Source organism: Pteropus medius, unplaced genomic scaffold (genome assembly GCF_902729225.1).
Source record: "Pteropus medius unplaced genomic scaffold, Ma_sr-lr_union100, whole genome shotgun sequence".
NCBI lineage: Eukaryota > Metazoa > Chordata > Mammalia > Chiroptera > Pteropodidae > Pteropus > Pteropus medius.
The window spans coordinates 9,884,627-9,912,333 of NW_024351729.1; the positions used below are offsets into that span (position 1 = coordinate 9,884,627).

The following is a 27,707-nucleotide window of genomic DNA, read 5'->3' on the forward strand; positions in this document are numbered from 1 at the left end:
TGGGGAGGGGACAGAAGATGAAGAAAAGCTGGGAGAGGGGGAACCTAGGGCTCAGGGTCCTGGAGGACAGGTCACCATCTCTCTGGGCTCAGCACTGGACAGGCAGTTGTTGCTACCAAACTAAGAGCATGGCCAGGGATGTGAACAGCGTCCTCATTACCCTTACTCAGGGCTGGGCCAGACCCACCTCCCACTTTTTAAAGCAGGATCTCCCCACATTTCTGCTAAAGGCCTGCTTTGACCCAAGAAGAGCCCCTGCCATACCATCTGGCTTCAGTGCTGAGATTCGAGCCACTGCACAGAGGGATAATTCCTTTCTTTAGACCCCTTTCAAGGGAGAATGGCATTTTACTTGCCACAGGCAGTCTGAAGCCTATCTTTAAAAAATTACGGGGTTATTAATACTAAATGTAGCCAGCATAAATACTTTCCAATAAAGCACATCTAGTTTCCTGATTTTTAGTTTGTGTGTGGACAAACAGATGCCTAATTTCTGAATTGGGCATCTGTTCCTTTAAATAAGAGACATTTCATTTTAGAGCGAGTCCTCTGTTCTCCCGTTTTAAGAATGAGTTTATTCTCTAGTTCCTTCTGTTGAGGAATTTTCTTAATCTCTCGCTGAACACCAGATTCCTCCCTTCTGCTGCAAGGCAATGTTTTCACAATTCTTTTGTCTCCTGTGATTTTTTTAAAAGCTCTGCTGAATTTGCTAGTAAATTCTAAATGTGGAGAATAGAGAAACAGGAAGTGAGTCCCCTGGAGGAGGCTCTTCTGCCTGGTGGAACGGTAGAAAGTGAAAGAAAACTTCCTGGAGGGTTTCCGTCTCTACCTCTTCCTCCCCACTCTGTTTTAAGGAATTTTTCTCTGGTTGTGAGGATAAGCCTTGGGAGTGTAAGCACGTGAAATCAGGCAGTTTAGGGGTCTTGGCATCGGGGGACTTGGTGACTGCGATGTGGCCGGGACAGGGTGGAGCAGGTGAGTGCCTGGTGCAGAGGTGGCTTCTGGATACTGCGTTTCCTGGACTTGCTTGGGGGACAGCTCGGACCTGCCAGTTTATCTAGTGCAGTTTCTCTCTGAACTACCACCACAGGCATTGCTCCTTAACTCTAGAAATCTCTGGTTTGTCTGCTACATTTCTGAGTCTCCTCGAATCTCCCAGCGGCCTCAAATATAGATACAGTGTCTCTCTCCTGCTGGATCAGTTTGGAGATTCCATAATACTTTATTTACCTACTTATGTTCGTTTTCTTTTCCATTTGGCCCAGAGGGCTGAGTGAATCCTTCCGTCAGAGCCTGATGCCCTGTGGTCCTTGGCCTCCAAGGCCCACAGCCCGCTTCTTCCCCTGACCTGTCCTAGGTCCTTTCTTTGATCGACTCACCCACTTCCTCCTCTCCTTCGTGGTTTCCAAAAGACAATTCTTTAAATCTTTTGATAGTATCCCTGAATTGATCTGTATCTTTGCAAAATTGTTTTGTGTGTATATACCGTTTTTAAACTATGTGACCTGGAGCAAGCAAGTACCATCTTTGTGCCCCCGGGGGTTAATACCACCTCCTGAGTTGGTTGTGGGGATTTAATGAAATGCCAAGGTTAAGCACTTACAACAGTAACTGGTGCTGCTATGAGCCCAGTAAGTGTCAGCAATTATTTTTACATACTTACTAGTATTACTTGTATTATATTTTGCTCGTTTCTTTTTTTAAAAGTAAGCACTCTGTTCCTTTTTTTAAAAGTAAGCACTCTGTACTTTAAGTTCTATGTATTTTACCTGGTTCCACTTTCTAACTACTACATAATGGACAGTCTCCTTAATCCTATATACGGACTATATAAGGGCTTGCCCACCAATCCTTGAACTGATCCAGTTTGTGAACCTCTGCCAATCTGGTAGATATAAAGTGGGTATCTTGTTGCTTTATTTTGCATTTCCCAGGTTACCAATGAATTTGAGTATCACTTCACATGCCTTGGCCATTTGAGTATCCTTGTCAGGGAACTCCATGTCTGTACCCATTGTCCTTCTATAAGGTTTCTTTTTCTTGCTGATTTGCAGGAAACTTTCAAATGTTCTAGATATTGGTAGTCCCATGGCAGGTCCTGGGAGCATGAACGTGAAAGATGTGGCCTCTGCCCTTATGAAGCTTACAGCCCAGGACAGAAACTAGTCACAAAACAGTGGGACAAATGCTCTGGTGGATGCTCAAGAGGCATCAAGAGTCATGGAACACCTCCTGGGCTAGGATTTAGCCACTAACAGGATTTTATTCTGTTGCTGTCGTTCAGACTTTATGAGCAGAATCAGGTGGCAGCGAAGGACATCGGCGTTTCCATGGCACATATACCTAGCCCTTTACAAGGGAAGAGGCACTTTCAGACACCACGTTTAAACTTCTTTGCTCTAAGATGGGTCTCTTCCTCTGAAAGTTCATATTCCATGTGGGGAAGGAAAAAAAGGTAGTTTCAAAGAAGAGGGGTGTTTGATTTTTTGTTTGTATATTTCTACTTTTTACATCAGAAAATGTTTCAACTGACTCACAGCAGAAAGGCTAATGTGCATTTTGTCCACTGTTTTATTTCTCAGCTTCAAATCACGGTGAGGGTGCTGGGATTTGTCTCTTTGATAAGGGCAGTTGGATTGATTCTAGGGTTTTCTAAGGTGCTCAGGGCAAGAGCTGGTGGACTTGGGGCCCATGTAAGTGATTCTTGCATTTGAGTGTCAATAGGGAAGCCATGAGAGTCAGCAGACCCTCTTGTGAGCTATGGTGAGGGTCCTGCAGTTTCCAGACCTCACAATCTCTCGGAAGTGTTCAATCACTATTTATTGAATGAAAACATTAAAGTCTTAATAAATTCAGAAAAATCTGTAAATTCCTGAAATATGACGAGAAAGCATCCTTAGTTATCATCCATTCTAACTTTCTAATTTTGGAATGTGGTAATAGGACCCTCCCAAAGTAAAATGATCCATCCAAAGTCACATAGACAGAGCCAAACTCAGGTGACCAGGTTCCCCACCCAATGTTTTATTTCCTGTTCCACACAAACTTTCTTTTGCATTTGAGAGGGAGAAGCTATTCAGAGCACCCTATATGACTCAGAGTTGAAAACAGGAAGTAGAATGAGCTGCGCTCTTAATGCTTCTTTCGGCTTCCGGTCTTGTCTTAGATGCACCGGGGGAAAAGAAGCAGCTGTGAGGGTCTCGGGCCTGTGAAGAAGCAGCTGTGAGGGTCCCAGGATTTGCCTTTGGTAAGGTTAGTTGGTCCTCTGGAGAGGAAGGCCTTTGATTCTAGAGTTTTCTAGGCTGCTGGGGGTGGGATCTGGTGGTTTTGGGGCCCATAGAAATGAGCCTTGTGTTTGAGCGTAGATGGGAAATTGTTAGAAGTCCCTCTAGTTCCTCTAGGCCCACAGATTCTAGATCTCAAAGCCCCTCCAGCTTAGGTTGATGCATTCTGGGTTTTTTTCTGGAATGCTCCCAGTACAGCTATCTGTACAGAGGCTTCATCCTTATGCTAGCAAAACTTGTAAAAGACTAGAAACCAAAATTTAAATCTCAATTGACTTTGCTGCTACAGAGACCCATCCACCAACACATACCCCCCCACGTAAATAACCACTTAACACACACACACACACACACACACACACACGCATGCACACATGCACACAGTCCTAATAATTCAATTTTTTTTTTGAGAAATTAAAAAGGTACAGAGCAGTATAGAGAATAATATAATAGCAAGCATAGACCGACAAAATTTGAAACTGTTTTTGTGGGGTGAAGTTACGAATTTCATTCAGTTTGAAAATCATGGAGTTGGCTATAAGTTTCATTGAGGTTTGAACACTTTTACTGGGCTGTGTGGAAGCGCTGGCTTCGGGGCCTTGCAGTGAACAGTATTCATGTGCCGAGAGAGTCCGCATTTTGGGGCGGCCATCCTGAACTGGAAGAAGTAGTCACACTATCGCTTAGGGGTTGGGCCTGAGAGCCACTTTCAAGTACTGTTGAACTTTGAATGAGATGCAGATTTTTGTCTCCAAAGATCAATGCAAGTTTTGGATTTATTTTCCCCAGCTTTGAGGTCGTTATTCATGTCACTGAAGGAGCTAGGATACTGCTAGAAGGTTGCTAGAAGGATTGTTTGTGATTAGATGGAATTGATTTGCAGTTAAATTGTGGCATATAAGGCAATGGTAGAGCTGTGACTCTGGAATGAGATGCTGATATCTAAATCCAGGCTCCAGCATGTACTGGCATGGTTTGTAAGGTTGTGACCTTCTCTCTGATGTAGTGGATTTGTTAAGAATTCCTGATTTTGTGTTTTTGTGGGTTTTTTCTTTTTATGTCTTTTAAATTTTTTCACAATTTTAATCTTTAAAAATATTGTAAGTTTTTCTTAGTTAAATTCCTTCACTGGCTTCCAACAGCAATTAGAATGAAATCAAAATCTTTGAAGGATATGTCAGTAAAACCCTCAAGTGAGACGCTCAAATCTGAAACTGACTTGTGTCTTTCTAGCTTATTTCTAAACTGATTTTTCACAATAGTGAAGTGTGGACGATAATAGCAATTTCTTCAGAAGCTGGTAATAAAATGAGACAAAAAAAAGTATTTTTATGTTACATGTTATAAACATTTATATATCTCTCAGTATTTATATCAAAATACTTTCTGGCATAAATATATTATAAAAATATGAAATATATTTATGTATTATGTAATACAAAATATATTTATATAAATTTATTACTTAACAGATATTATATAATCAAAAGTAAAAGAAAACGACCTGTAGATGTTTCTGTCTCCATCCCTCTTCTTTGCTTTGTTTGCATTATATATCAAAATATTCAAATGTATATATTTTATATGTGTATATACACACATTACATGTGTGTGTTTATATTATAATTATATATGTAAATGTGTGATTAAAAAAACCACCAAATGTGACCAAAGAATTACTTTTTTTATACTTCTCTACAATTTCTCTAAGGAACAAGTGTTACTTTTACTATTTTAAGATCAGAAAAATACGACAATGAATTTTTTTTTTTTAAACTACTCGAGTGAGGTCTTCAGCCCATGAGTTTGTCCAGTAAACCTATCCCAGGGCCCCCGTAGTTAGAGCCCAGTGCTAGAAGCGGCCTGTGGTTAACGGGGTAAAATCCCATGCAGGTGATGGCTTCCTGGGCACTATGACTGGAGATATGTGACCTAAACAAACAAACAAACAAACAGAGTATCATACCAGTGTGTCCTGGAAAACCTGGACGATAAAAGAGGCCTCACCAGCATTTTTCCTCCTAAGCAGCCATTTTGATATGATGTAAAAATCACTTAGGAAGCATTGTCACGTTATTGCAAAAATAATGAAATGAGTGAGGTGAACTGGCTACAGAGGACAGGAAGCAAGCGCCAATTATGTTATATCTAAACTCATATCTTCCTGGCCTCGGATTGTATTTTTTAAAAATATAAACTTGTCAGAAAAAGGCTATTGAACAAAAGCCTAAAAGGTTTATTCCTTGACTCTAATACTACTTCCAAGAAATTATTCTAAGAAAATAATCAGAGGTGTACATGGAGCTTTGCATTTTAAGGTCATCCTAAATGTAATGAGAGACTGGTTACATAAATTATGATCCATTTATATGATTAGATGTTTTGCAGATTTTAAAATCCATGCTGTAGAAAAAAAAATGAGGACATCAAGATGTACTTACAATACAATCAGTGGAAAAATCAACTTATACCTCAGAAATATGGTGTTCAAGTATGAGGGGAAATATATGTACATAAAATATTTGGTAGGAAAGACAGTGAAAAATTATTAGGTGTTTATCTTCGGATGATTGAATTATAGGTAATTTTAATTTTCCTTTTTGTCTTTTCTGTATTTTCTACAATGAATACAATAAGGATTGTTATCACCAGAAAAAAATAACTGTGGAGGGAAAAAAGAAGATTCTGCTTACATTAGATTCTTTGGTTGATTTTGTTCTGTAAAGTGAGATGTTAACAGTGGTTAGAACTGATTTAAAATTTTAAAGACACTGAACCGAATGGTACTCAAGAGGATCCGCCAGACCTAGTTCACATCCATTCCAGTGTATGAATGAAAATGCATCTTCAGACAGAGATTTAATTTAGGTATATGTACATTTAGAATGCACATGGTAAAAGTTTTAAATGGGGAAAAAATGTTTCACTTTCTTGTTAATCCCTTGATCAGGCCTTCCCCACGCTCACCCTCAGGCCTCTGCTTCTTCTCCTCTGAGGCAGCCACTGAGCAGCCTCCTCTGTGTTTTGTTCAAAGATCTGTGAATACACAAATCTACACCTTATATATATTGCACATATCCAACCATGTTGATCTTCCCATTCTTTTTAATAGTCGAATAGAGTACCATCGAATAGGATTAATAGCTTATTTAGCTCTTCTGATATTGATAATTAGTCGTTTCTGCTCTTTTGTTATTTCAAGCAATGCTGCCACCTCGTACAAAAGTTTTAGTGCACTGATGTTTAAGCTAATGTAGGAAAGACTCCTGGGAGTTAAATTGTGGGGGGTGAAAGGATATGTGCGCTTTATATTCTGACAGGAATGGTCAAATCACTCACCTACTCGTTTTTATTTCCACCATCTCACAACACTGTGTATTGCAAGCTTTGTGTTTCACCAGTTTGGTATTTGAAAATGGTCTTTTGTAATTTCAGTTTCCTTTATAAAAATTTGTTGTGAATGAGATTGAACATCTTTTCAAATGTTTAAAAGCTATTAATTATAAAAAAATAAAGCCACTGGTTTTTATTTTTCTCCGAACTGTTTGCTTATGATCTTTACCTGTTTATGCATTGGATTGCTAGTCTTTCTCTTTTTTTCTTAATTTGACTTATAGGAGCCTTATTTTAAGAAAATTAGTCCCTTTTCTATCATATATCATATCACGGCCCCTTTTTCCCCACTGGAAGATTTGTTTATTTTTAAATTTTGTTTGAGTTATTTTGCAAGATATTTTATTTATTATTTAAGGACATTTATCGATCTTTCTTTAATGGCTTTCAGATTTTCTGTTATACTTAGAGAGGTTCTTCACAACTGCAAGATTATTTTTTAAAACTCTCCTCTGTTTCTTTCTTTAGTATTTTAATTTTAAGGATTGAATCTTTGATTCATTTGCAGTTTGTTTCGATGTAAGGAGTTCAGTTAGGATTCCTTTCAGTTTGTTCTAGAAGTCTGCCCAATTATTCTAACGCCATGAGTTAAAGAAAAAAACCCACCTATATGAAGATAGCACTTTTTGTAGTATGTTCTATTTGGCCATTTTTAAAATTAACTTCAAATTAACATGTTAATTTCTAATTTCACTGTTAACTCCTAATAGATAACATGAACTGCATTATTTCTACTTTTTGGAACTCTATTAAGATTTTCTTTGTGGATGATTTTTGTGGATATTTTGTATGTATTTGAAAGAACGTGCATTTTCCACTGAGAGGATATGTTTGTTAGATGGAAGCTGTCAGTTGTGCTCTGCAGATCTTTATAGGCTTCTTATATTAGTCTACTAAATTTTTTAGTCTCTGAGATGTATGAAAGTTTCCTGCTATTTGGGGGGAAAATAAGTCCTTTGAGTTCTCTTACATTATTTTTAAAGTTTAAGTTTTGTAATATTTTCTTTTCTTTTAAGAACACACATGTGATTGTGTCACGCTTTTGGAATCTGGTCTCCTTGCCTGGCAGCTTTCAGCTTCCCCAAGAGCCTCATTTCCTTCTCCTCCACTCACTTTGTTACACTCCCTTAAACACAAGGACGGACATACCCAAGCTAGTATTTTAACATTAATTTCATTTATGCAGCTACGTCTGCATACATTTTCCTTAACACATTACGGGAAAAGGTAAATTCCCTTTCCTCATTCCTTCACCTCCAAGTTTTCATTTTCTCCTCTGTTTTCCAGAAGGAACAACTTTATGCGTTTGGTATATCTCTTTCTAGACCTCTTTACCTTTTATTTTCTGCTTTTACATATATATATATCTGTAATCACTGAACATCTAACTGTTTTGCTTTGAGTATTTAAAAAAATTAGGTGTATGATTTTCTTGTTATGTTGCAACTTGCTTTTTTCACTGTCATAATAGTAACATGTCTTGGATATTCATTTTCATTTTGGAAGATGGAATGTATTTTCTACATGATATTGTATAGTCTGACTATAGTTTATTTAGCTGTTCCTTTATTAAATGACACATGGAATGTTTCTAGTTGTTCGGGGTTACACATCATGCTATGCTGAGACTCCACGAACATACCTGTTGAGTACATGTGTGTCTTTATTGTGTGATTTAAGGAGTGAGCTTGCTAGTTTGTGTCTAGCAGTTTTTGCATGTCCAGCAGTTTTTGTTTGTTGCACTTTGAATATATGCCGTTGAGTGCTGGCCACTTATTTAAGATATCTTTCCTAAATAAAAGTATTTTCACGAAAATCGATGGGTTTTTGCAGTGAAAAGTCTAGGCTCCGTAGCCTTTGTGAAGCCAATGCAAAGTATATCTTCCTAAGACACTGTCCCTCCAGTTTTCTGAATCAAGAAAACTTGTCTAAACAATGATGTAAGCTCTATCTTAAAAGAGGAATTCTTTTCTCATTTAGAAAGAAAAAGTGCAGCTTGCTGCCAGCATTCATTTAATATCATGTGTAGGAATGCTACATTTTTTAGGATTCGACATTTTCAGTGATCGAGAATTACTATATTTTGGAAATAGAAATACCACTACTAAAGACAGAATGCCGTAAATAGAATGATGTCATTTTTTTCCCCCAAAGACTATCGATATACTAGAGTGATGTGAAAATAATAATAGAAGCAAGATATTTCATGGCAAACTTGGGGGGTAAGATGAAGACTGTAACCTGCGAGTTGTCTCGGAGTAAATGCTGCAGCCACAAGCACTGCCCACAAGAATTTTCGGGACAAATGAGAAAACAGTTATTAAAAGGGAGAAAAAAGGTTTTGCCCCATGATTCCACTTCTAAGAAGGGAATAATTAGAGATGCATGCAGGATATATGAAAAAGCCTTTCAATGTGATATTATTTTTACAGTAAAGAAATAGAAAAATGTCTGAAATAAATTTTGATATATCCACATGCTAGAAATCAAGAAACATTAAAAATATGCCAAAGAAGAATATTTAATGGTAGGGGTAAACATTCATTCTAAATATTAAGTGGTGGCGGGGCGGGGGGGGAAAGACCAAGTATACACTCCTGGATATGCAGCTCGATTCTAATTTTTTATATAAATGTATTTGTGTGTGTGTATGTGTGTGTGTGTGTGGTATATGATAATAATAACTGGGACCATGTTATAATTCACTATATTTTCAATTTTTATTTTAAAAAACCACTGCCTCTATAATCAGGGTGGAGAGAAGAAGGTTTTTCTAAAAGTCTCAGAGAGTTTTTGGCCCGTGTTAAAAAACATTAAAGCTTATTTTAATGTATAAATAAAAAATATTTCTATTTTAACATCAGATGTAGAAAATACAGGGGCCTTGGTTCACTCGATCGCTAACTCTGAGTAATAGTCAGGATTTGTGTTTTCATCTGAGAAGGTTAACAAATGCAAGGAGCTTAAAGAGCCAGGAACCCATCTGCCTTATTTCATGGAGGAAAGAGGTCCAAACAGGTTAAAGTTATTTGAGGTTAAAGAAAGTGCCCAAGGGCAGAGAGTGTGCTGGATCAAGGACATGATGGAGCTGGATGGGAAGTTCATTTCCTAGTTCAAGGTTCTCAAAGGGTAACTCTCCAGGACCACCTCTTAAGGCAAGAGAACATCTGAGTAAGACTTCAATGAAGAGTTCTTTAACTTTGCAGAGTTTGGAAACCACTGCTTCCAAGTGAATTTTCACATTTACCAAGCGAGACAATGGGAAAACTTGGAGAATGGGAGAAGTGCTCAAAGTCATATACCCAGTTTGGTCAGGGCCCCATAGCTGGGTCTTTTCTCTTCTTTTAGGTTAATACTTAGTTGGCGTTCATTTGTTGCTGGCCATTGTTATCTAAATGAATTAGAGGCTACATATTCACAACACTTTAGGAGATGGATGTTATTCTGATTCCTGTTTTACAGGACTCTAACCCTCAGAGGACAGGAGCTGCCAGGGCCTGGAGGCAGTGTCCCAGCTGGATTCTGATCTAAGTTTGATCTGAGCCCAAAGCCTCATACCTGAACCACTGCACTCCACTCGCCTACTGTGGTCAGCTGCAGTGAGCTTCCTGGCTTTGATGGGTGACACTGTAGCTGGCTTACAGAGCCAAGTCCGTCTTGTTTCTATGAACAAATCCGATACAAACACTGCTCCGAGGGTCCTTGCATCACAGACACAGGCCTATCAGAGCAGGGACAAATCGGTCAAGGTGACTCAAGAGGCTCAAGAGAAGAGAAACCCCAGATCCTGGACTGCTTGCATGAAGGTTGTCTGGGTTTCCTCAAACGCTACCCTCTCCTTTTTTTCCTTCTTTTTTTTTTAAAACCTACTTAAACATGTGTTTGAGAATACCACATTATCTAATTTAGAGACGGAGTTAAAAGGGTTGACAGGGTTGACCTGGTTCCCCTTCCATCTCGAGCTCTTGACCAGCAACGAGTAGTAGACCTAAGGCCTGGGGGGCAAGGCTGCATCGTATCCCTGCCCCCGACCATTGTTTCAGACCCATCACTTCTCCCCACCTCCAACCCTTCCAGTCTGTCCTCCACACTTCCAATGTTCACCCCATTCAGATGACGTCATTCTCACGTTTACAATCCTTTCCTCCTTCCCCATCACCTCCAGGACAAAGCCTGAACCCTTTGCTCCATAACTGAGGCCCTTTGTAGTGGTTCTTGGCCACAGCCTCATCTCTTCTCCCCACCACTCCCCGTCCCAGGCTCCTCCAGCTTACCTTACTGAGCTCTTCGTGCCTGCCTGAACTGACTTGAACATTCTTGTCTCCACCTTTTGCATAAATTATTTCCTGCAAAAATTGTCCTTTCCCACCTCCTCCCCAAAGATGTCTTCCTTCCAGGAAGCCCTTCTCCTAGGCTGAGGTAGGACTCCTTTCCCTGTGTTCCCAGGGTACCCTGACCACTGGCTAGCAAGCTACTCGAGAGCAGGAGCTGGTCCTGTTTGTTTGTTTTTCTTCCCTGGATCCATAGCAAAATGTCTGGTATATATTGTAGTAGATGTAATAACATTTGACGCAAGAACAAACCAGTAAATGGTACTTTTCTTCCTCTTCTGAACATAATCTTGTATTTTGACCTAGGTTACAATTACATTCGACTAACACTGGACAAGCATGAGTTTCAACAGTTGTCTCTATGATATTGGAGAAAATCTGGGCAGTGATGAGCTGGCCTCCCTCAAGTTCCTGAGCCTGGACTACATCCCACAAAGGAAGCAGGAACCCATCAAGGATGCCTTAACATTGTTCCAGAGACTCCTGGAAAAGAGAATGTTGGAGGAAAGCAACTTGTCCTTCTTGAAGGAGCTGCTATTCCGAATTAATAGACTGGATTTGCTGGTCAACCACCTAGACACCAGCGGAGAAGAGATGAAGAAGGAGCTGCAGATACCGGGCAAGGCTCAGATCTCTGCCTACAGGTGGGGAGAACCTCCACAGTGTGGGCACTGGGAAGTGTGTGAGGAGTGGGCATAACTTTGTGGGCAGGGTTGATTGCACGTTGTCTATATAGTATGACTCTGTAGGCTCTGGAAAGATGTCCCACCAGGGCCAGATTAAGAAGTTTAGAGACCTTATGTATAATTCATAAAAAAATGCTAAAACCATCAAATAAAAATTTTTCAAAGTGAAACATTACCTATAAGTATGCCAACATTAAAAGAGACTTTCTAAATGTTCTAACTCTCTGTCTGTTATATATCTATTATCTTGGTGTCTCTGCTTTGCTAATGCTCACATTGTGTGATTACCTTGTCTCTTATCTGATAAAGTATCACTACTTCACACCCTTAAACTCTTTTCCCACTTGCTTGTAGCTAATTATGGAAATTCTCAATGGAGTTTTAGGCTTTTATCCACACTTGCATTATGCAATTCTCTAATGAGGTGCATGCTGCCAGTCGTTCTGCATTGGCCAGGCCAGACCCCACAGAGAATGCTTAGCCTCTATGAGGACATCTGCTGCTAGAGTGGCAGTGACTTGGGTGTCAGTCCTGCCAAAGGTAGCTCTCTTCTCTCCACCTGTGCGAGAGTGGGTGACCCAGAGGTGATAATAAGTCACATTCAGTTACGTCTTCGTGATTCTTAAGACTTTAAAAATAGAAACACATTACCAACTTCTCTCTTTCAACATCCCCTGTTCTCAGACACGCCTTAAGATTATTTTTAGCTTTTCTTTCAGAAGTCTTCTATTCAAGCCTTGGCCGTAGCCCATTTTACTGTATCGATTTGCTTGTGAGTAATTGTGGCATGTGTGACTTTAAGTCCTCACAGCTGGGAGTGGAAGCCACTGTCCTCTACTAGACCGGCCTATTAATGCCCTGATCTTACTGCTCTCGGATACCTGAGGTTCTAGCGTATTCCTTGTCATATGCTCTACTTGAGGCTTGACCATTTTTATTTTAAATGACAAAAGAGATATTCAAGGTGTTTTTGTGTCCTGGGGTTGTTGTAACAAAGTACCACAAACTGGGTGGCTTAACAGAGTAGAGAAATTTATTCTTTCATAGTACTGAAGGCTAAAAGTCTGAAATCCAGGTGTCAGCAGGGTTGGTCCCTTGTTGGAGGCTCTGTGGAGAATCTGTGTCATGCTCCTCTTCTAGCTTCTGGTGATTGCAGGCGCTCCTTGGTGTTCCTTGTCTTGTAGATGTATAAATTCAATCTCTGCCTCCATTCTCCTCTGTCTGTTTGTCTGAATTTCCTTTTTATAAGGACCCCAGTCATTGGATTAGGGCCCACTCCAATCTAGTATGACCTCATCTTAACAAGATTACAACAGCTGAGACGCTTTTACTAAATAAAATCACAGTGACACATTCTGGGTGAACATGAATTGGGGAAGAGAGGGAAGGAAGACTCTATTCAATACTGAGTAACTTTGTTTAATAGGATTCTTATTGAAGTTCTTTTAAGGAATTTTTAAATTAAGGCACCAATTCATCCTAAAAAACAGTAGCCCCAGAACTAGGAAGGCTGGAAGGTCTCATCTTGTTCCCACCATCTTGGTCTTCTGGACGTTGCACTCTTTCTGCCATGTGAGTTAGACTGAGACGAACTGCCAAAGCCAGACGACGAACTGTCCCTCTCTGTTGGAGGGCCAAGAGTCCTTAAGGAGGGCGGGGTTTATCTGCTAAAATCTTCAACATGTGAGCTTGGGAACAAAAGCCTCAGCACTAGTACGATCTACTGCTTGTTCATCATTTTTGATTATTAGCCGAGAAATAAAAAATATGCTAGTATGGCCACTTTCTTTTTGTAAGAAAACGCCAGACATTTTAATTTTGAAATTATAATTGCTCCCTATAAAATGAGCGTCTTATAAACTATCCAGGTTAATTTCTAGACAATGATGGTACAAGAAAGCCGGTGGGTTTCAGTAATGAGGAAAGTAAAAGGGTGAAATACCTTGTTATAAAATTAAAAAGGGCCAGTAGCTTTTGATTGGACCCAATCTTGGCCAAAGTACAAAAGTTTTAGAGAAATACTTCTAGGGAAGAGATTCCATGAGAAAGATGAAGCAGATGATAATACTGAGTAACTTCTATGTTTATACTATTTTTTTTTTTTGCAGAATTAAAATTTTCAAATTTAATTTTGAAGTTAACATGATTTTGTCCTGAAGTTATCTTCGTTTACATAATAATAGTGAAAAGTTTGCTGACTTTTAAAACATTCCTTTGTTCGTTTAACAAGCATATCCCGAGCCTACATAGATTAGGAAATAGTAAAGCCTATCGTGTAGTGAGCACTTAGTGTGTTGCCAAAGATTGGTTTAAGCACTTCAGATAAACTTATTCATGTAATCTTCAACATGACTCAGTGGTATATAGTATTACCTACAGTCATTAAAATGAGGAAAAACATGTGTTAAAAAAAAAAACATGTCTAAATGCACACAGTTTATAGATGGTAGAACCAAGATTCTGACACCAGTAATCTGAGTCCCCTACATTTAAACACTGTATCTCACAACCCTCTGGGTGTATGGAAACACAAAGCCTGTGGATCCTGCTGTCAGGGCACTTGGACAGCTTTGTAAACAGACAATTATCTGTGTTATCTTTCGGGTAATACAAAGCTTTGGGTGATTCCAAAGTACAGCAGGGCGAATTCAGCCCTGAGGATGCTCAGGCAGTGCTTGAGCTGTTGTCTCAAAATAGACCAGGAAATGGGGGTGGGAGGGGCACAGCATAAAGGGGTGAGGGGCAGGGCAGCTGAGTATGTTTAGAGAAGAGATAGAGGTAGGGCGGTGAGGAGTGGCTGGAGGTGAGGAGGCAGGCTGGCTCAGTTCACAAAGAAAGGTCTGTATTACAGAACTAAGTGTTTGGCCTTCCAGCTGAAGGTAATAGCTGGGAAGACACTGGTAAGTTTTAATTAAGAAAGTGATGATCTGATTTGCATTTTGAAAAGCATAATTTCCAAAATCAAAACTTTTTATTACAACAAGATTTTGATTTTATGGTGAAGACAAAGGAAAACCACCATCTATTTAATTGAAATTAACTGAAGGACAAAGTTAGTAGAACTTTAAATTATTTTAAAGGGGGGTAGCTGGGCCTGAGTCAGTATTCTTCTGTGTCACTACACCAGCCTCTTTCCAAGGACTCAACTTATAAATCGTGTCATTAGCTGGCTTTATTTTAAAGAGAGTCCATTGGAATCAAGTCTGCCGTGATTTCAAATATCAAATGGGAAATTATTTAAGAAAATATTTCTCAGGTGTCTCCGTTTCCCACCACAGGGTCATGCTTTTTCAGATTTCGGAAGACGTAAGCAAACCGGAATTGAAGGCCTTTAAGTTTCTTTTGAGCCAGGAGATCGCCAAATGTAAACTGGAAGATGACATGGTAAGAACTGTTGTCATTCCAAGCGTCGGTCCTGAGGAAGAGTCAGCCAGTGGGCATTTCTGAGACTGAAGAAAGGGCTACTCCAGTAAAAGCAAGCTGAATTTTCTTTTTTTAATCCGGGGAGAAGAAAAAAGCTGTCAGGCATGAGTGTTTTAGACGTGATTCCTTTGTATACTGTGAAGTCCCGCTTACGTTGATTATGAGGACTAGGGAGAGTCAGGAGAGAAGGCTGCTGGTGGGGGCTCAGCCCCACGTGGGGCCCTGCAGAGCCAGGAAAGACTGTGGTGGGCCTCGGATGTTTCCCACACTTCTACAGTCTCTGAAACAAGTGGGACCTGGAACTGCGTGTGTGTGTGTAGTGAGGTGTTTTATGTGTGTGTCTGTGTGTGTGGATATGCTACCAGAGGCAATACTGGTTGTTAGGCAGTCCATGGAGACTAGGCTGCTGAGTCTTAGCTATGTACCTTGGGCTGTTTCCAGTCCTCATATAAAGGCATCCACAGGTGTTTTGGCACAGAACCTGGGACCTGGGGACTGGGCGACGCCTGTTAAGATTTCTTGTCTGTTTTTCCACTTCTATCTTTCCGTGTCAGAAAACACAGAATTGTCACCCTAGTAGTCTATTGGCTTTGTAAGACCATCTCATCCTCTCAGGAGGGTCCGCTTGCGAAGCTAGGGTGGGCCCTTGGTTTGCAGAAAGTGGAAGTGGAAGAAAAATCTAATCTAAAAGTCAGTGTGTCCCAGTTCCATCTTCCTACTTGATTTCTCCTCCCTCTAGACCTTGCTTGATATTTTCATAGAGATGGAGAAGAGGCTTATACTTGGGAAAAGAAATCTGGACACTCTGAAAAGAATCTGTGACCAAGTCAACAAGAGCCTGCTGAAGAAAATCAGTGATTATGAAGAATTAAGCAGAGGTATAAACAATCTGATGGCTATGAATCAGCAAAATGTATTCTAAAATTGACAAATCCCTCTATGTCACAGTTTTTCTAATCGAAAGTGTTTCTGTTTTAATTCAGAGGGAAGAACGAACCTTTGTCAAAGGTTCCTAAATAGCTGAAGTAAAACCAATGAATCATTGTAGTAATTAATAAAAATTTATTGTGCACACACCAAAAAAGACAGTTTGCAAACTGGGAGCATTCAAACCTAATGTGGAAGGAGGCTCAGGGGTCGGTTGTTATAAAGCAGCTTATACAGTGAGAAAGCAGTAACTGTTTATGCTTCACAGTTATTGGTTACAACGTGAGAATTTTCTTAAATGATAAGGAATTGATCAGTGGTTACCTCATGTCATCAACCTTGGAAAAAAGTTCAAGTTTTGCTCATTATTTTCAGAGGCACAAGCAAAAAATGACCAAAGTCAAGTTAGTCTTGCAAAATAAGCTAAATTAAGCTTTGCTTATATGATTAAACTGGTTTTGTCTGGTTTTGTCCAGGTATTTTCAAAGTTAGTCTCCATTTGTTTTTTTTATTTTAACACCTTGAAAGAAATGCAGTTGAATTTTCAAACCGTAATGCTTGGAGATATGTTTTTAAGATGTATTTAGTTAACGTACTCTTTGATATCCTCATGGCTTCCTTTCCACAACCTCCCAGCACATCCACCTGCAGCCTAATATCAAGATGAAGGTCCAGTGGCTACTTGTGGTCACCATCTCTAAAGATGTAAAGATAGTTGTCAAAAGATGTAGACCATGTGGCCCAGGCTGGCAAGTTTGAAATAGATGCAGTTAGTCAGTAATAAGATTTTTACTTATTCTGTAGCCTGCAAGGATATTATGTTCAAGGCAGTCTGTGAATTTTTATTTTAAAAGGGATTTCATGTTGTCCTGGGTGTTACATGATTTTTTTTATTTTTTATTTATTTTTTTACCAAAGTATCTTCCCTGCCATGTCTCATTCCAGATGTGTCTCAGTCGTGTGCAGGGGAGTTGTCATTGGAGATGCTATCAATGTCGGACTCTCCCGGAGAACAGGACTGTGAATCACAAGAACAGGGCAGTGAGTCAGAAGACACCGAGTCACAACAGGTACGAGGAAACCTCTCATCCCTTCTTCTCTCTGCGTTGTGGAATCTGGTTACTGTATTCTTTAAGCTTCTTTAGTTTCCAGATAAACTAATAAGGGTCAGAAACTTAGCAAAAATTCATAAAAGGATACACTTAAAGCTTAAAGTGTGAATTTTTGATTTTAAAAAATGCGATCTTGTCTACGGCCGTGCCACCCTGAACGAGCCTGATCCTGTCTGATCTTGGAAGCTAAGCAGGGTCAGGCCTGGTTAGTACTTGGGTGGAAGACCACCTAGGAAGACCAGGTGCAATAGTCGTAAAAAAAAAAAAAATAAGCATTGTAAACTTACCAGGTCCTTGCAATCTGTGAGGCCAACCAAGGGTTGCCTCACCTAAAGAAAAAAAAAAGTGATCTCGTGGGTTTCCAATGTGTTCAATTTTTATTTTAAAACCAAAGACAAAGACTTCGGAACAGTCAAAGGGCAGAGGGGTGAGAAGCCTCCTAACTTAACCCTTTCAGCAGCTGCATCATTAAATGAGAGAGGGCTTTGGAGGAAGAATCTAGCAGGACTGGAAAAAGCAAAGCCTTTTCTTTTAGCTTGACATTTCAAAACTGTTCCTCCTTTCTGATTAGATGTAAGCGGCAAACATGATCTAGCCGTCTCTGTGTTCTTGTCTCAATGAGCCGGTATAAGAATTGCCTTTCTGGACATAATCACTTCTGTTTATGTAACCTTCGACAATTCACCAAACAAACACATTCTGACTCATTAGCTCATTCACTCCTCTCAGTGGCGGGAAGCAGAGGCAATCCAGAACATGTTGAATCCAGCGGGAGTCTTGAAATTAAGCTAGAAACAATTTACTGGTGGGCTCCTGAGCAAATTACCAGACCTCTCTCAGCCTGAAAATCAAGGATTAACCAAAGTTCTGTGGTGTTTTGCAATGACTAAAGCGCCCTAGCTGCGTTGTCCTCAAAGAACAGGTACTAGAGTCTGGATGCTGTAACCTGCAGCATAGCCAGGACCTGTCTGACCAGCACATCTCCTGCCTCCAGTCGCTGCGGCCCTGAGAGTCAGATTAAGCGATCAGCTTTAAAAATCCCACAGGACCACACTATGCCACGTGTGAAGGGCAGGACTTAGCTCAGCCCAGAAGCATGAGTGAGTCGAGTAGCTAGCCAAGGGAATTACAAAGTCACAGAAGGGCAGCCCAGACAGCAATAAGACGTTCATTCATTCGGCAGCTCCTTAATGAGCTCTTCCAATTTAATAAATCCTAGTTTCTGACACAGCTGTCATTCACCTTGAGCAGAAATGAGAACAAATAATGATACTACATTATGATAACAATATTAATATAAGTGCACAGTGCTCAGGAGGCCCAAGTATTGGGACATTGACTTTGCTCACTAACTGTGGGGCAGAAGTCTGGGGATCCTGAGTGAGGGGAATGCAGAAATAATGTCAAGTTGGGTTGGGGCCATGGAATGCGCACTTGTGGTCCCGTCTGGCTTAGGGGACAGCCTAACCTCTTACTAGGGGAGTTGTGTGTTCACATATCAAGTGTTTGACCCACAGAGGCAGCTCCTGTGTTGGATTTTTGTTTTTCAGACATCGGACAAAGTTTACCGAATGAAAAGCAAGCCTCGTGGGTACTGTGTGATATTTAACAATTATGATTTTAGCGAAGCACGGAAGGCTGTGCCCAAACTTCACAGCATCAAGGATAGAAATGGAACAGACTTGGATGCAGGTACAGTAGAAACAAAAAGAGGAGTGAAATATTTCTAATACTTTTGTTTTTATCAGGAGAACAAATGCTGTACCAACAAGGCTACATGTTTTTTAAAAAATGGATCTAACCATATTTCCCTGTGGAAGTGAAGAACATTTTTATATATTTGTCAGTTCTGTTTTTCTGTTATAATTTAATTTTTAAAATCAAAGCAACGTATATATAAAGATAAAATATCAAATCTTACTAAAAGGCTTATACTGAAAAGCAGCAATAAGCTTTGCTTTTTAATTCAACTAAATGAATAGTGCTTCTGTAGAATGTATTAGATATTCAAACGTGTAAAAACATTGTCTTGGTACCAAGACCACATATAGAACTTGCATTTACGAAAGAGTGCAGCAGAAAGTGTTGAGTCCTCTATAGAAATAGCGCTTTCAAATGTTAAACTAGACAAATTCTTTTGTTCAGGCTATTTCAGCTAACATTGAGAACTTACAAGTTAAATGAAAAAAATAATTTGCATGAGGACTAAGAAATGGCTACGACTAAAAATAATAATAGAAATAATCCAACCCAACCTATTGTGATATCGAGAATTTTGATTTGATCAAATAATTTTTTAAATGTTTTTTTGCAGGTCATAAAACATAACATAACAACAGAACATAATGACTTATTTTTTAAATTGAATAAAGTTTAGAAAATTAAGGTAGGCTGATTTTAATCATCAGAACTCTGCCCATGTGGAATAACATTTGTTTATTCAAGCAAATCTATTCTACAGTTTAAAAAAGCCACAGAGCTTAAATCCATTGACTATATTATTCATCATCATCTGTCTTGGTCCTGAAGAAAAGGTTTTAGGCCTTTGATTTCCATACATTTACTATTAAAACTTAAAAAAATATCTATTTGATTGTCTTTCTGGCCTTTTGGTCAAAGAGTACAAAGTTACAGTTATGTAGGATGAATAAGTCTAGAGATCTAATATACACCATGATGACTGTAGTTAATGATACTGTGGTGAACACTGGGATATGTAGGAGTACACCTCAGGTGCTCTTATCTCTGTCACACACACATGGACACGCACAGACACATGTGGTAACTATGTGTGGAGATATGTTATTAGCTTGACTCCAATCACTATGTATATCATTATGTTGTACGCCTTAAATATATGCAATTTTTTGTTTTTTAAAAAAGGAATCAGACAGGCAGCCAGAAAATGTTGAAAGACTTTGACTAGATCTGTGAGAGTGTTTGGGGAAAAATATGTTAAGCATGTAGAAAACAAAGCAATAAAAATAATGCAATTACTAATGCCAGGAAAGACAAAAAGTTTAATAAGGAAGTATAATTTAAAAATATTGTGTTTACATAGTAGTAATAATACAAACATTACTGTTGGCTCAACTCAAAATTGTAAATAATTGTGTAAGAGCACCAACGTCTCATCACATAGTAGGAACTCAATACAAAAGTCTAAAATTTATCAATGAATAAATAGCAATGCACCCAAATTTATTACAAAATGGAGGCTAATACTGAAAAAGAAAGTAGTTAAAAGTTGAAAGTGGTTGGCTTCATGGAACATTACTGGGTAATAGATAGGCATAGAGAGGGGGGTAATTTTTTTTGTAATAGGTCTTTTAGTTTTATTTGACCTTTAAAACATTACTTGACCTAAAAAACATGTTGTATTTTGACAATTTTGAGAGAGTTCAGGATAAAATAACTATGGATCTTTTATGTGAAAAATTTTTTGATTTTTCTTTTCTGATTATGTAAGTAATGCAATTTTTTAGATTGGTTTAGTATTAAGCCTAAATAATAGCTTACCCATATTGTAGACTAGTTGAGATAAGACAACAGGCCAACAGTAGTACTCTCCTTTTTTTAAAAAATTGCCTCAAGACTGGGACATGTTTCAGCAGTAAATATTAAAAATCTATAGAATCAAGTCAGCAGTGTTGAAGATCTTGTTTTTAAGTTCTGGTTCATTCTTATTTGATCAATGTTCTCTTTATCTCTGGGCTATGGTCTGAGAATTATTGTGGTGTAATATGGCTTTTTTATTTCACTTTTCAGGGGCTTTGAGTGAAACCTTTAAAGACCTTCATTTTGAGATAAATACTTTCAAAAACTGCACAGCAAAGGAAATCTGTGATGTTCTGAAATCCTATCAAAGCAGAAACCACAATAACAAGGACTGCTTCATCTGTTGCATCCTCTCCCATGGAGACAAGGGCATCATCTATGGCTGTGATGGGCAGGAAGTCCCTATCTATGAGCTGACTTCTTACTTCACTGGTTCAAATTGCCCTTCCCTCCTAGACAAACCCAAAATCTTTTTTATTCAGGCTTGTCAAGGGGATAACTACCAGAGAGGTATACCTGTTGAGACTGACTCAGAAGAGAAGGAAACCTATTTAGAAATGGATTCATCATTTCAGAAGAGATATATCCCTGATGAGGCCGACTTTCTGCTAGGGATGGCCACTGTGAACAACTGTGTTTCCTACCGAAACCCCATGGAGGGGACCTGGTATATTCAGTCACTCTGTCAGAGCCTGAGAGAAAAATGTCCTAGGTAAGTTTTGCCTACCCAGCCCCCTTATTCATCAATAAATGTCTAGTTGTGGATCACATAGCTGTACTTCCAGGTCAATTGCAAAGTGGGAGAGAGAGCAAGTGTTAATATCTTTAGTTCAGAGATAGAATTGAGATACTGAAGAGCTTCCTTTTTTGGCACCTCAAAGACAATCAGGGTATCATATGTTAGAAGGGATAGTAAAATCATGTAGTCCAGCTCTGCATTTAAGCAGAAACATGACTGTACCAACTCCACTAGAAAACTTACAAGAAGTCTTCTAAGAAGGCAGTAACCCATTCCAATGTTTAACATTCTTCAACTCTGTCAAATGATCTATAATAGCCAAACAACCTCAAAACTGCTTGGTGTATTGTGGGAAATAAGTAGCAGAGAGTAGAAACCCTTTACAGTTTTACTAATTTGGCCTGATTTGAAGCCAAATTTTGATTTCTACAAAATGTAGAAAACATCCTTCCCTCATTTAAGTATCCTATGCTTCCTTCATTTAAATGATGGTTTTGTATGTCACAGTTCACCCAAATGCACACACAACTGACAGATGGATAGCAAGGAATCTTCTGTAGGCTCCTTCTAGTTCTGTATCTCATTATGTTTTAAGTGTATGAAGAATGAGAATTTTCCATGGCAGATAAAGGAGTGAACCATAACATCAGCACTATGTTTTCATTTTGTAATTCAGACCATGAATCCTGGAAGGTTGTGGGGGCTATCTGCAGAGGTGGATGAATAGGTTGCCCACTTAAACTGATTAGAGAGGCTGGTGAGAAAGGTGTGAGGTGGTTGCAGGAGATAATTCAATTTCCACTTGCCTAAAGTTTGATTGCAGCATAGATGATGCCAAAGACCAATGTCAATTTCAGGTAGAGGGTGTTAGGGGGTCACTGAGGTGATTATGGAGGCAAATGACATAGTACTTGGAGCAGAGTGAGGTACAAACAGGTTGGGAGGGAAAGAAACCAAATCTGATGTTAACACCATGGTTTCTGATGTCCCAAGTAAACCAAAAATATTAAGCTCTGAGGCAACTCCTTTACCAGGAAAGCTGTGGTAGGTCTTAGTTTAGCAACTTATTATTTCAAGTGCCTAATGTTTTGAGAGAAATAACTATCATAAGCTCAGCAGATGAAAGGGTTTACCAGTCGATTTTCCTTCACAGCTGGTTACATTGTTATGTTATGTTTTTCAGGGGTGAAGATATTCTTACCATCCTCACTGATGTGAACTTTGAAGTGAGCAGAAAGGATGACAAGAAAAATATGGGGAAGCAGATGCCACAACCTACCTTCACCCTGAGAAAAAAACTCTTTTTCCCTCTGAATTGATGTATAACACTATGCTTAATTTAATTATTAGTAATATGCTGCTATTTAAGCATTTTATGCTTTGTACTAGCTTAACACTATGCTTAATTTAATTATTAGTAATATGCACTATTCCCCTCCCCCAATCCCCTTCTTTTTGGATGGCAGGAAGAGAAGAGAATGGGAGTCTAGCTATTATTGCAAAGCTAGACTCCCAAAGCCTGAATTTGCACAAAAATTAGATTGTTTTGGTTCCTATGATTTTAATTGTATTTTTAATTTGATAAAAAAGTTTTTAAAAATATAGTAGATAAAAAAGTATAGTAAGTTAAAAAAATGTAACATCATAATTTCAAAAACAGTGACAGAATGTTCTTCACACATCTCTCATCTGCTTTCAATCCATTATCATTTAATTCCCTTCAAATTGTTAAGAATTTACTTTTTTTGTATATATAATACTTCTATTTCCAAGCCATCCTCTACACTACCTTGCAAGTTTTTACTCTTCTTCATTCCTGAGTTTGTCTACAGATTAAATTGACATAAGCTAAATTAACAGGAGAAAAAACAATTTAATTTTGATACATACAGGAGTTCATAGAAATCTGAGACTCAAAGAAATGACCAAAGCAGGCAGATATTATACCTTTTAGACAAAGTAGCCATAAATTTGTGAAGAATTAACAAGACAAAAAAGTTTGGGCTTGGGATAGTAAATTAGTAAAAAAATAACAAGATTTGTTTATATCGCTTTTTTGGCCCTGAATTCCTTATCTTTGGTGATAAGGATGGCTTCTACCCTCTTGGTACAGGGAGGTCACCTTTCACGTGGAGGTTTATTTCCTGTTTTTGGGAGGAATAAAAGAGGGTCACAATGTCTTTCTCGTATTGGCTATTTCTCAAGTCACTCTAGTTCAAAATAATCAGTATGCCCTGAACCCCATTACAAAGTTCTTTAAAATACAAAATGGAAAATATTATTTCTTACATTAAAAGCTTTTAAAAATTCAAAGTGTTTTATAAATTCTTTTTAATCTGTTTTCAAACTCCCTTCTCAACCTTTTCTCTTATCATTCTAGCAATATGTATATGCTTCTGCATATGTTTGATCCGCTTTTTAGCTAATAATACTATGTTCTTTTTATACATTATAAATGTAATTCATTTATATATTCAATTTATTTGAAATATTTAGGAATTATGTAATTTTAGAGCTAAGTTTTTTTAAAGAATTTTTCAAAACTATTTTAATAAAATGGTATTTTATTTTACTGTTCCTTGGAGATTATTTTGTTTGATTTCTTTGGCGGGGGCCAATGGCATCTCACAGATGGAAAATGTTTATATCACAATATGTTTTACTTGAGCCTCCCAATGTTGGTTTATACAGTTGTATTTATAAAAATATTATTGTTCATATTTAAAATTCAGAATAGCTTCTTCTGAAAAATCAGAATATTTGACCACATTGACTCCCTGCTCCTGTATAGCCACAATGGAATGGGTCCCCCTAATCCGTACCCCTTACCCTCAGTCCCCTATACCACCCTGCCCAATCCCCTCCACTGAAGCTGCAGTCAATTACCATTTATCACTGTGCTTGTGGGATTGTTCTTCTTTATGTCCAGCCCTCTTCATTTATTTATGTTGCTTGCCCTGTGGGCATTTGAATTCTGGCAATGGTTTTGAGAAGGTGGCAAGAATCCTCAGAAACTCTTCCCAAATCATAGGTTAGAGGCTATGACTGAGAAGTGGGAAAGTGGAGACTCATGTAAGAAAGAAAGGATTTTGGATCAAATCAATAAATTATCTTGCCTCCTAGCTAAACGCCCAAGGGAGACAAAAGATACACCCCAAAATATAGTCAATATTTAATAAGTTTTTCAGATCAGTGTCTTCATAATGAAATATGAAAAGGTGGAAGAGAAAATAATATAAAGCCCAGAGAAAGCTCAGCTCCAGGTAGAGAGAAAATCACTTTTCAATAAAGAGTCTTGAAAATCTATGTAATTGAGAATTCAAACATTCCCAACCACTTGGAAGAAAGCAAATTGTGAAAAGACAAAAGTGAAATCAAGGCAGCCCAAGAACCAAACTCATCATATGCGTCTCTCAAGAAAACATCACGGGAGTTCTCTAGGATTATAGAGATGGTAGAGAACAACTTTTTTGCTCATAATTCTTGTCTTTTGTTGCTACTATCTTCTAAAGTGTCATAATCATCCTCATAAATAGTAATAGAGGTCGATCTTCCAGATCGTTCTTCATAAATTTCTTCATTTTTGGCAATTATCTTTTGTCTATAAAGAAAGAGAAGATGTATCACTATAGACTCAAAGGGTAGAAAGGGGTGTAGGATATCTGGGGAAAGAGAAATGTGGTTTTATTACTTCATTGAGGGTAGTCTTATTCATTACTTGCAATGGTTTTGAATTTAGTGAGATACGATATTTGGGTAACCAAATGCCCATAAGAGGAATTTTCTAATAAATCAACACTATGAATAACTTACCTTTATTAAAGTATTAACTAAAGTTTATTTCAATGATTTAAGATGCATCTTCAGGTAGTAGTATAATTTTTGACCTTAAGTTGATTTCCATAGGAACCAAATGCAGCCGCATCTAAAGGTAAACCACTAACACCTAAATTCCTAAATTCTCAGGGGAGATAGATTTAAAAATAATCCTTAGTCACAAAACTGAATAAATCTCATGTGTCCTTTTGTATAAAAACTAAGATGTAGATGAGGGAAAGGAGTCCAAACACATTCCCAGCACCATTTCAAATGAGCTGTCTGACTTTAGAAGGTAAATTCTGTAGCCAGACTCAGAGTGAATATCTCCTTCCTGAAAGTGTCTGTGCCTTAACTTCATTAGGGAATACATGGGTTCATTTTTACCTACTCCTCACCCCAAATCTCTCCCCCTTCCTAAAGATAACTCAGCCATGGTTCTGTGGGCAGTAATCAATCATTCACACCTCAGATGTATATTTTCTTCTGTCAGGAGCTGTATGGTGTATTTAAACTTCTCTTCAGATTCGGCAATCTTGGTCTGGAGCATTTTCTCCAGATTTCCCACCATAGTTTTCTGAAAGACATGTAAATTTTAATAGCTATCTTTCCCAAACCAGAAACTATATGACTGAGCTGCACAGAGACCTAGGGTTTTCCCCACAACTCCCATCCCCACTCCAGCCAGGACTCACCTCTCTCTGGAGTTCCATCTGGGTTTGGTAGAGGGTTGTGTTAAGTGATTCTAGGATAACAGCTTGTGCATGCAACTCTTCTTCTATGACCTGTGTAAGGAGATATTGTTTTGGGACATGATAACTATGTCTACCCATTTATTCTCTTTTTCAGGGTACCTGGACTGGAATGTTTAGCATCAACTTTAACTATTCCTTCTCCTGCACCATTCAGTCACTATGTCCTATCAATTCTCCCTCTCTTCTGTATCTTGCCCATCTATATCCTCCTCTATAGCTTCACTGTCACTGCCTCAGATCCAGCCCTCACCAGAACTCACACAGGTTGTCACAACAGCTACCAATCATTATTCATTAAAAAGGTATTTGTTAAATATCTACTATGGATGCCAACAATCTGACATTCGGTAAAAGGTAAAACTATAGAGACGGTAAAAAGATCAGTGGTTGCCAGGGGTTGAGAGGGGAAGTGAGGAATGTATAGGTGGAGAACAGAGGATTTTTAGAGCAGAGGCACTATTCTGTATGATATTGCAATGGTGAATATGTAGCATGATACATTTGACAAAATCTATAGAATGTACAACACAAAGAGTGAACCCTAATGTAAACTATGGACTTTAGTTTAAAATGAGGTATTAATGTTAGTTTGTCAACTCTAACAAATGTACCACACTAGTACAAGATGTTAATAATAGAGGAAATTGTGTGTGTGGGTAGGGGGAGTATATGGGAAATCTCTACTTTCTGCTTAATTTTTTCATGGACCTACCACTGCTCTAAAAAATAGTCTGTTAATTAGAAAGAAAATCTCCTATTATATTAGGCATCAGGAATATTATAATGAAAAAGACGTATATTTCCTATTCTTATGGGGATACATTTTAATAAAGGAGATGTAAAAATAATAATAATAATAATAAATCATCAAAAACCAAGGATGCAGGTGGAGGATGTAGTGTAAGTATAGGGAAGGGATAAGTGTGAGATCTACTTTAGGTACATGCTGGAAAGACTATAAAAATGAACCAGATGGGTCTCTGCTTTCAAGTATCAGCCTCATTTAACTCCTACACATCCTCAGAGCTCTTCCCATGTAATGAGTGTTCTCCCATGATATATAACTACAGCGGTACCATCACATACTGCAACTGCATTGCACAAAGCACTGTATCAGGTCATTTTGCATTTATTTATTCATTCAAAAAATCAATCGCTATTTGCTGAAATGTCTGTGATGTGCCAGGCACTGTTCTAGAAATGGGATTAGTGGTAAAAAAAACCACAAAAATCCCTGCCTTCACTGAGTTTATCAGGTTAGATAGTTATAAGTCTTTGTAGAAAAATAAAATAGGGAAAAAGAAGTGTCAGGCAGGTTCTTGAGCCTTTAAATAGAGTGGTCCCTGAGAAGGTAGCATTTGAGTGAAGACTGGAAGGAGGTAGGGAAGTTAGCCATGTGGTTATTAGGCAAAGAGCTTTCCAGGAAGAGAAAAATCAAGTGCAAAGACCCCAAAGTGGGAGCATCCTAGCCTGTTAAAGAAATAACAAGACATTCAATGCCCCTGGAATAGCGTGATGGAGGGGGAGAAATGGAAGGAGATGAGGTTTTGGGGAAAGGACCAGTAGCATGGAGTAGGTAGAACAATCCTCAGGGCCAACACAGGACTGGGAATAGTTTATATTCCCACCAGCCAGAGTAGAAAAACCCTTCTAATGCACATGGTATTGAGGTAGACTACTGAA

General features: G+C 38.5%; 2 protein-coding genes and 1 pseudogene across 10 annotated transcripts in view; 2 read left to right on the forward strand and 1 right to left on the reverse strand.

The window, feature by feature from the left end:
* Window positions 1-23,766, forward strand: part of CASP8 (caspase 8) — a 30,552-nt gene extending 6,786 nt beyond the window's left edge. For 2 of the 9 annotated variants that reach the window (XM_039844431.1, XM_039844437.1), the window contains exons 2-8: window positions 11,315-11,652; window positions 14,973-15,078; window positions 15,857-15,995; window positions 16,990-17,114; window positions 18,707-18,848; window positions 20,925-21,426; window positions 22,637-23,766. In XM_039844431.1, coding sequence (XP_039700365.1) covers window positions 11,348-11,652; window positions 14,973-15,078; window positions 15,857-15,995; window positions 16,990-17,114; window positions 18,707-18,848; window positions 20,925-21,426; window positions 22,637-22,772 — 1,455 coding nt within the window. In that variant the 5' untranslated portion in view covers window positions 11,315-11,347 and the 3' untranslated portion in view covers window positions 22,773-23,766. Of the gene's footprint in view, window positions 1-726; window positions 976-3,166; window positions 3,253-9,494; window positions 9,833-10,459; window positions 10,484-11,314; window positions 11,653-14,972; window positions 15,079-15,856; window positions 15,996-16,989; window positions 17,115-18,706; window positions 18,849-20,924; window positions 21,427-22,636 lie in introns of those variants that run through there. The other 7 variants (XM_039844434.1, XM_039844432.1, XM_039844435.1 and 4 more) reach the window with 7 other exon arrangements.
* LOC120587859 (uncharacterized) lies at window positions 17,292-17,410 on the forward strand (annotated as a pseudogene).
* Window positions 23,767-23,961: 195 nt separating the features above from the next.
* FLACC1 (flagellum associated containing coiled-coil domains 1) overlaps window positions 23,962-27,707 on the reverse strand; it is a 31,386-nt gene continuing 27,640 nt past the window's right edge. Inside the window, exons 13-15 of the mRNA XM_039844439.1 lie at window positions 25,965-26,054; window positions 25,737-25,846; window positions 23,962-25,054 (exon numbers count right to left, since the gene is read on the reverse strand). Of these exons, the coding sequence (XP_039700373.1) occupies window positions 24,928-25,054; window positions 25,737-25,846; window positions 25,965-26,054 (327 nt within the window). The 3' untranslated portion in view covers window positions 23,962-24,927. The remainder of the gene's footprint in view (window positions 25,055-25,736; window positions 25,847-25,964; window positions 26,055-27,707) is intronic.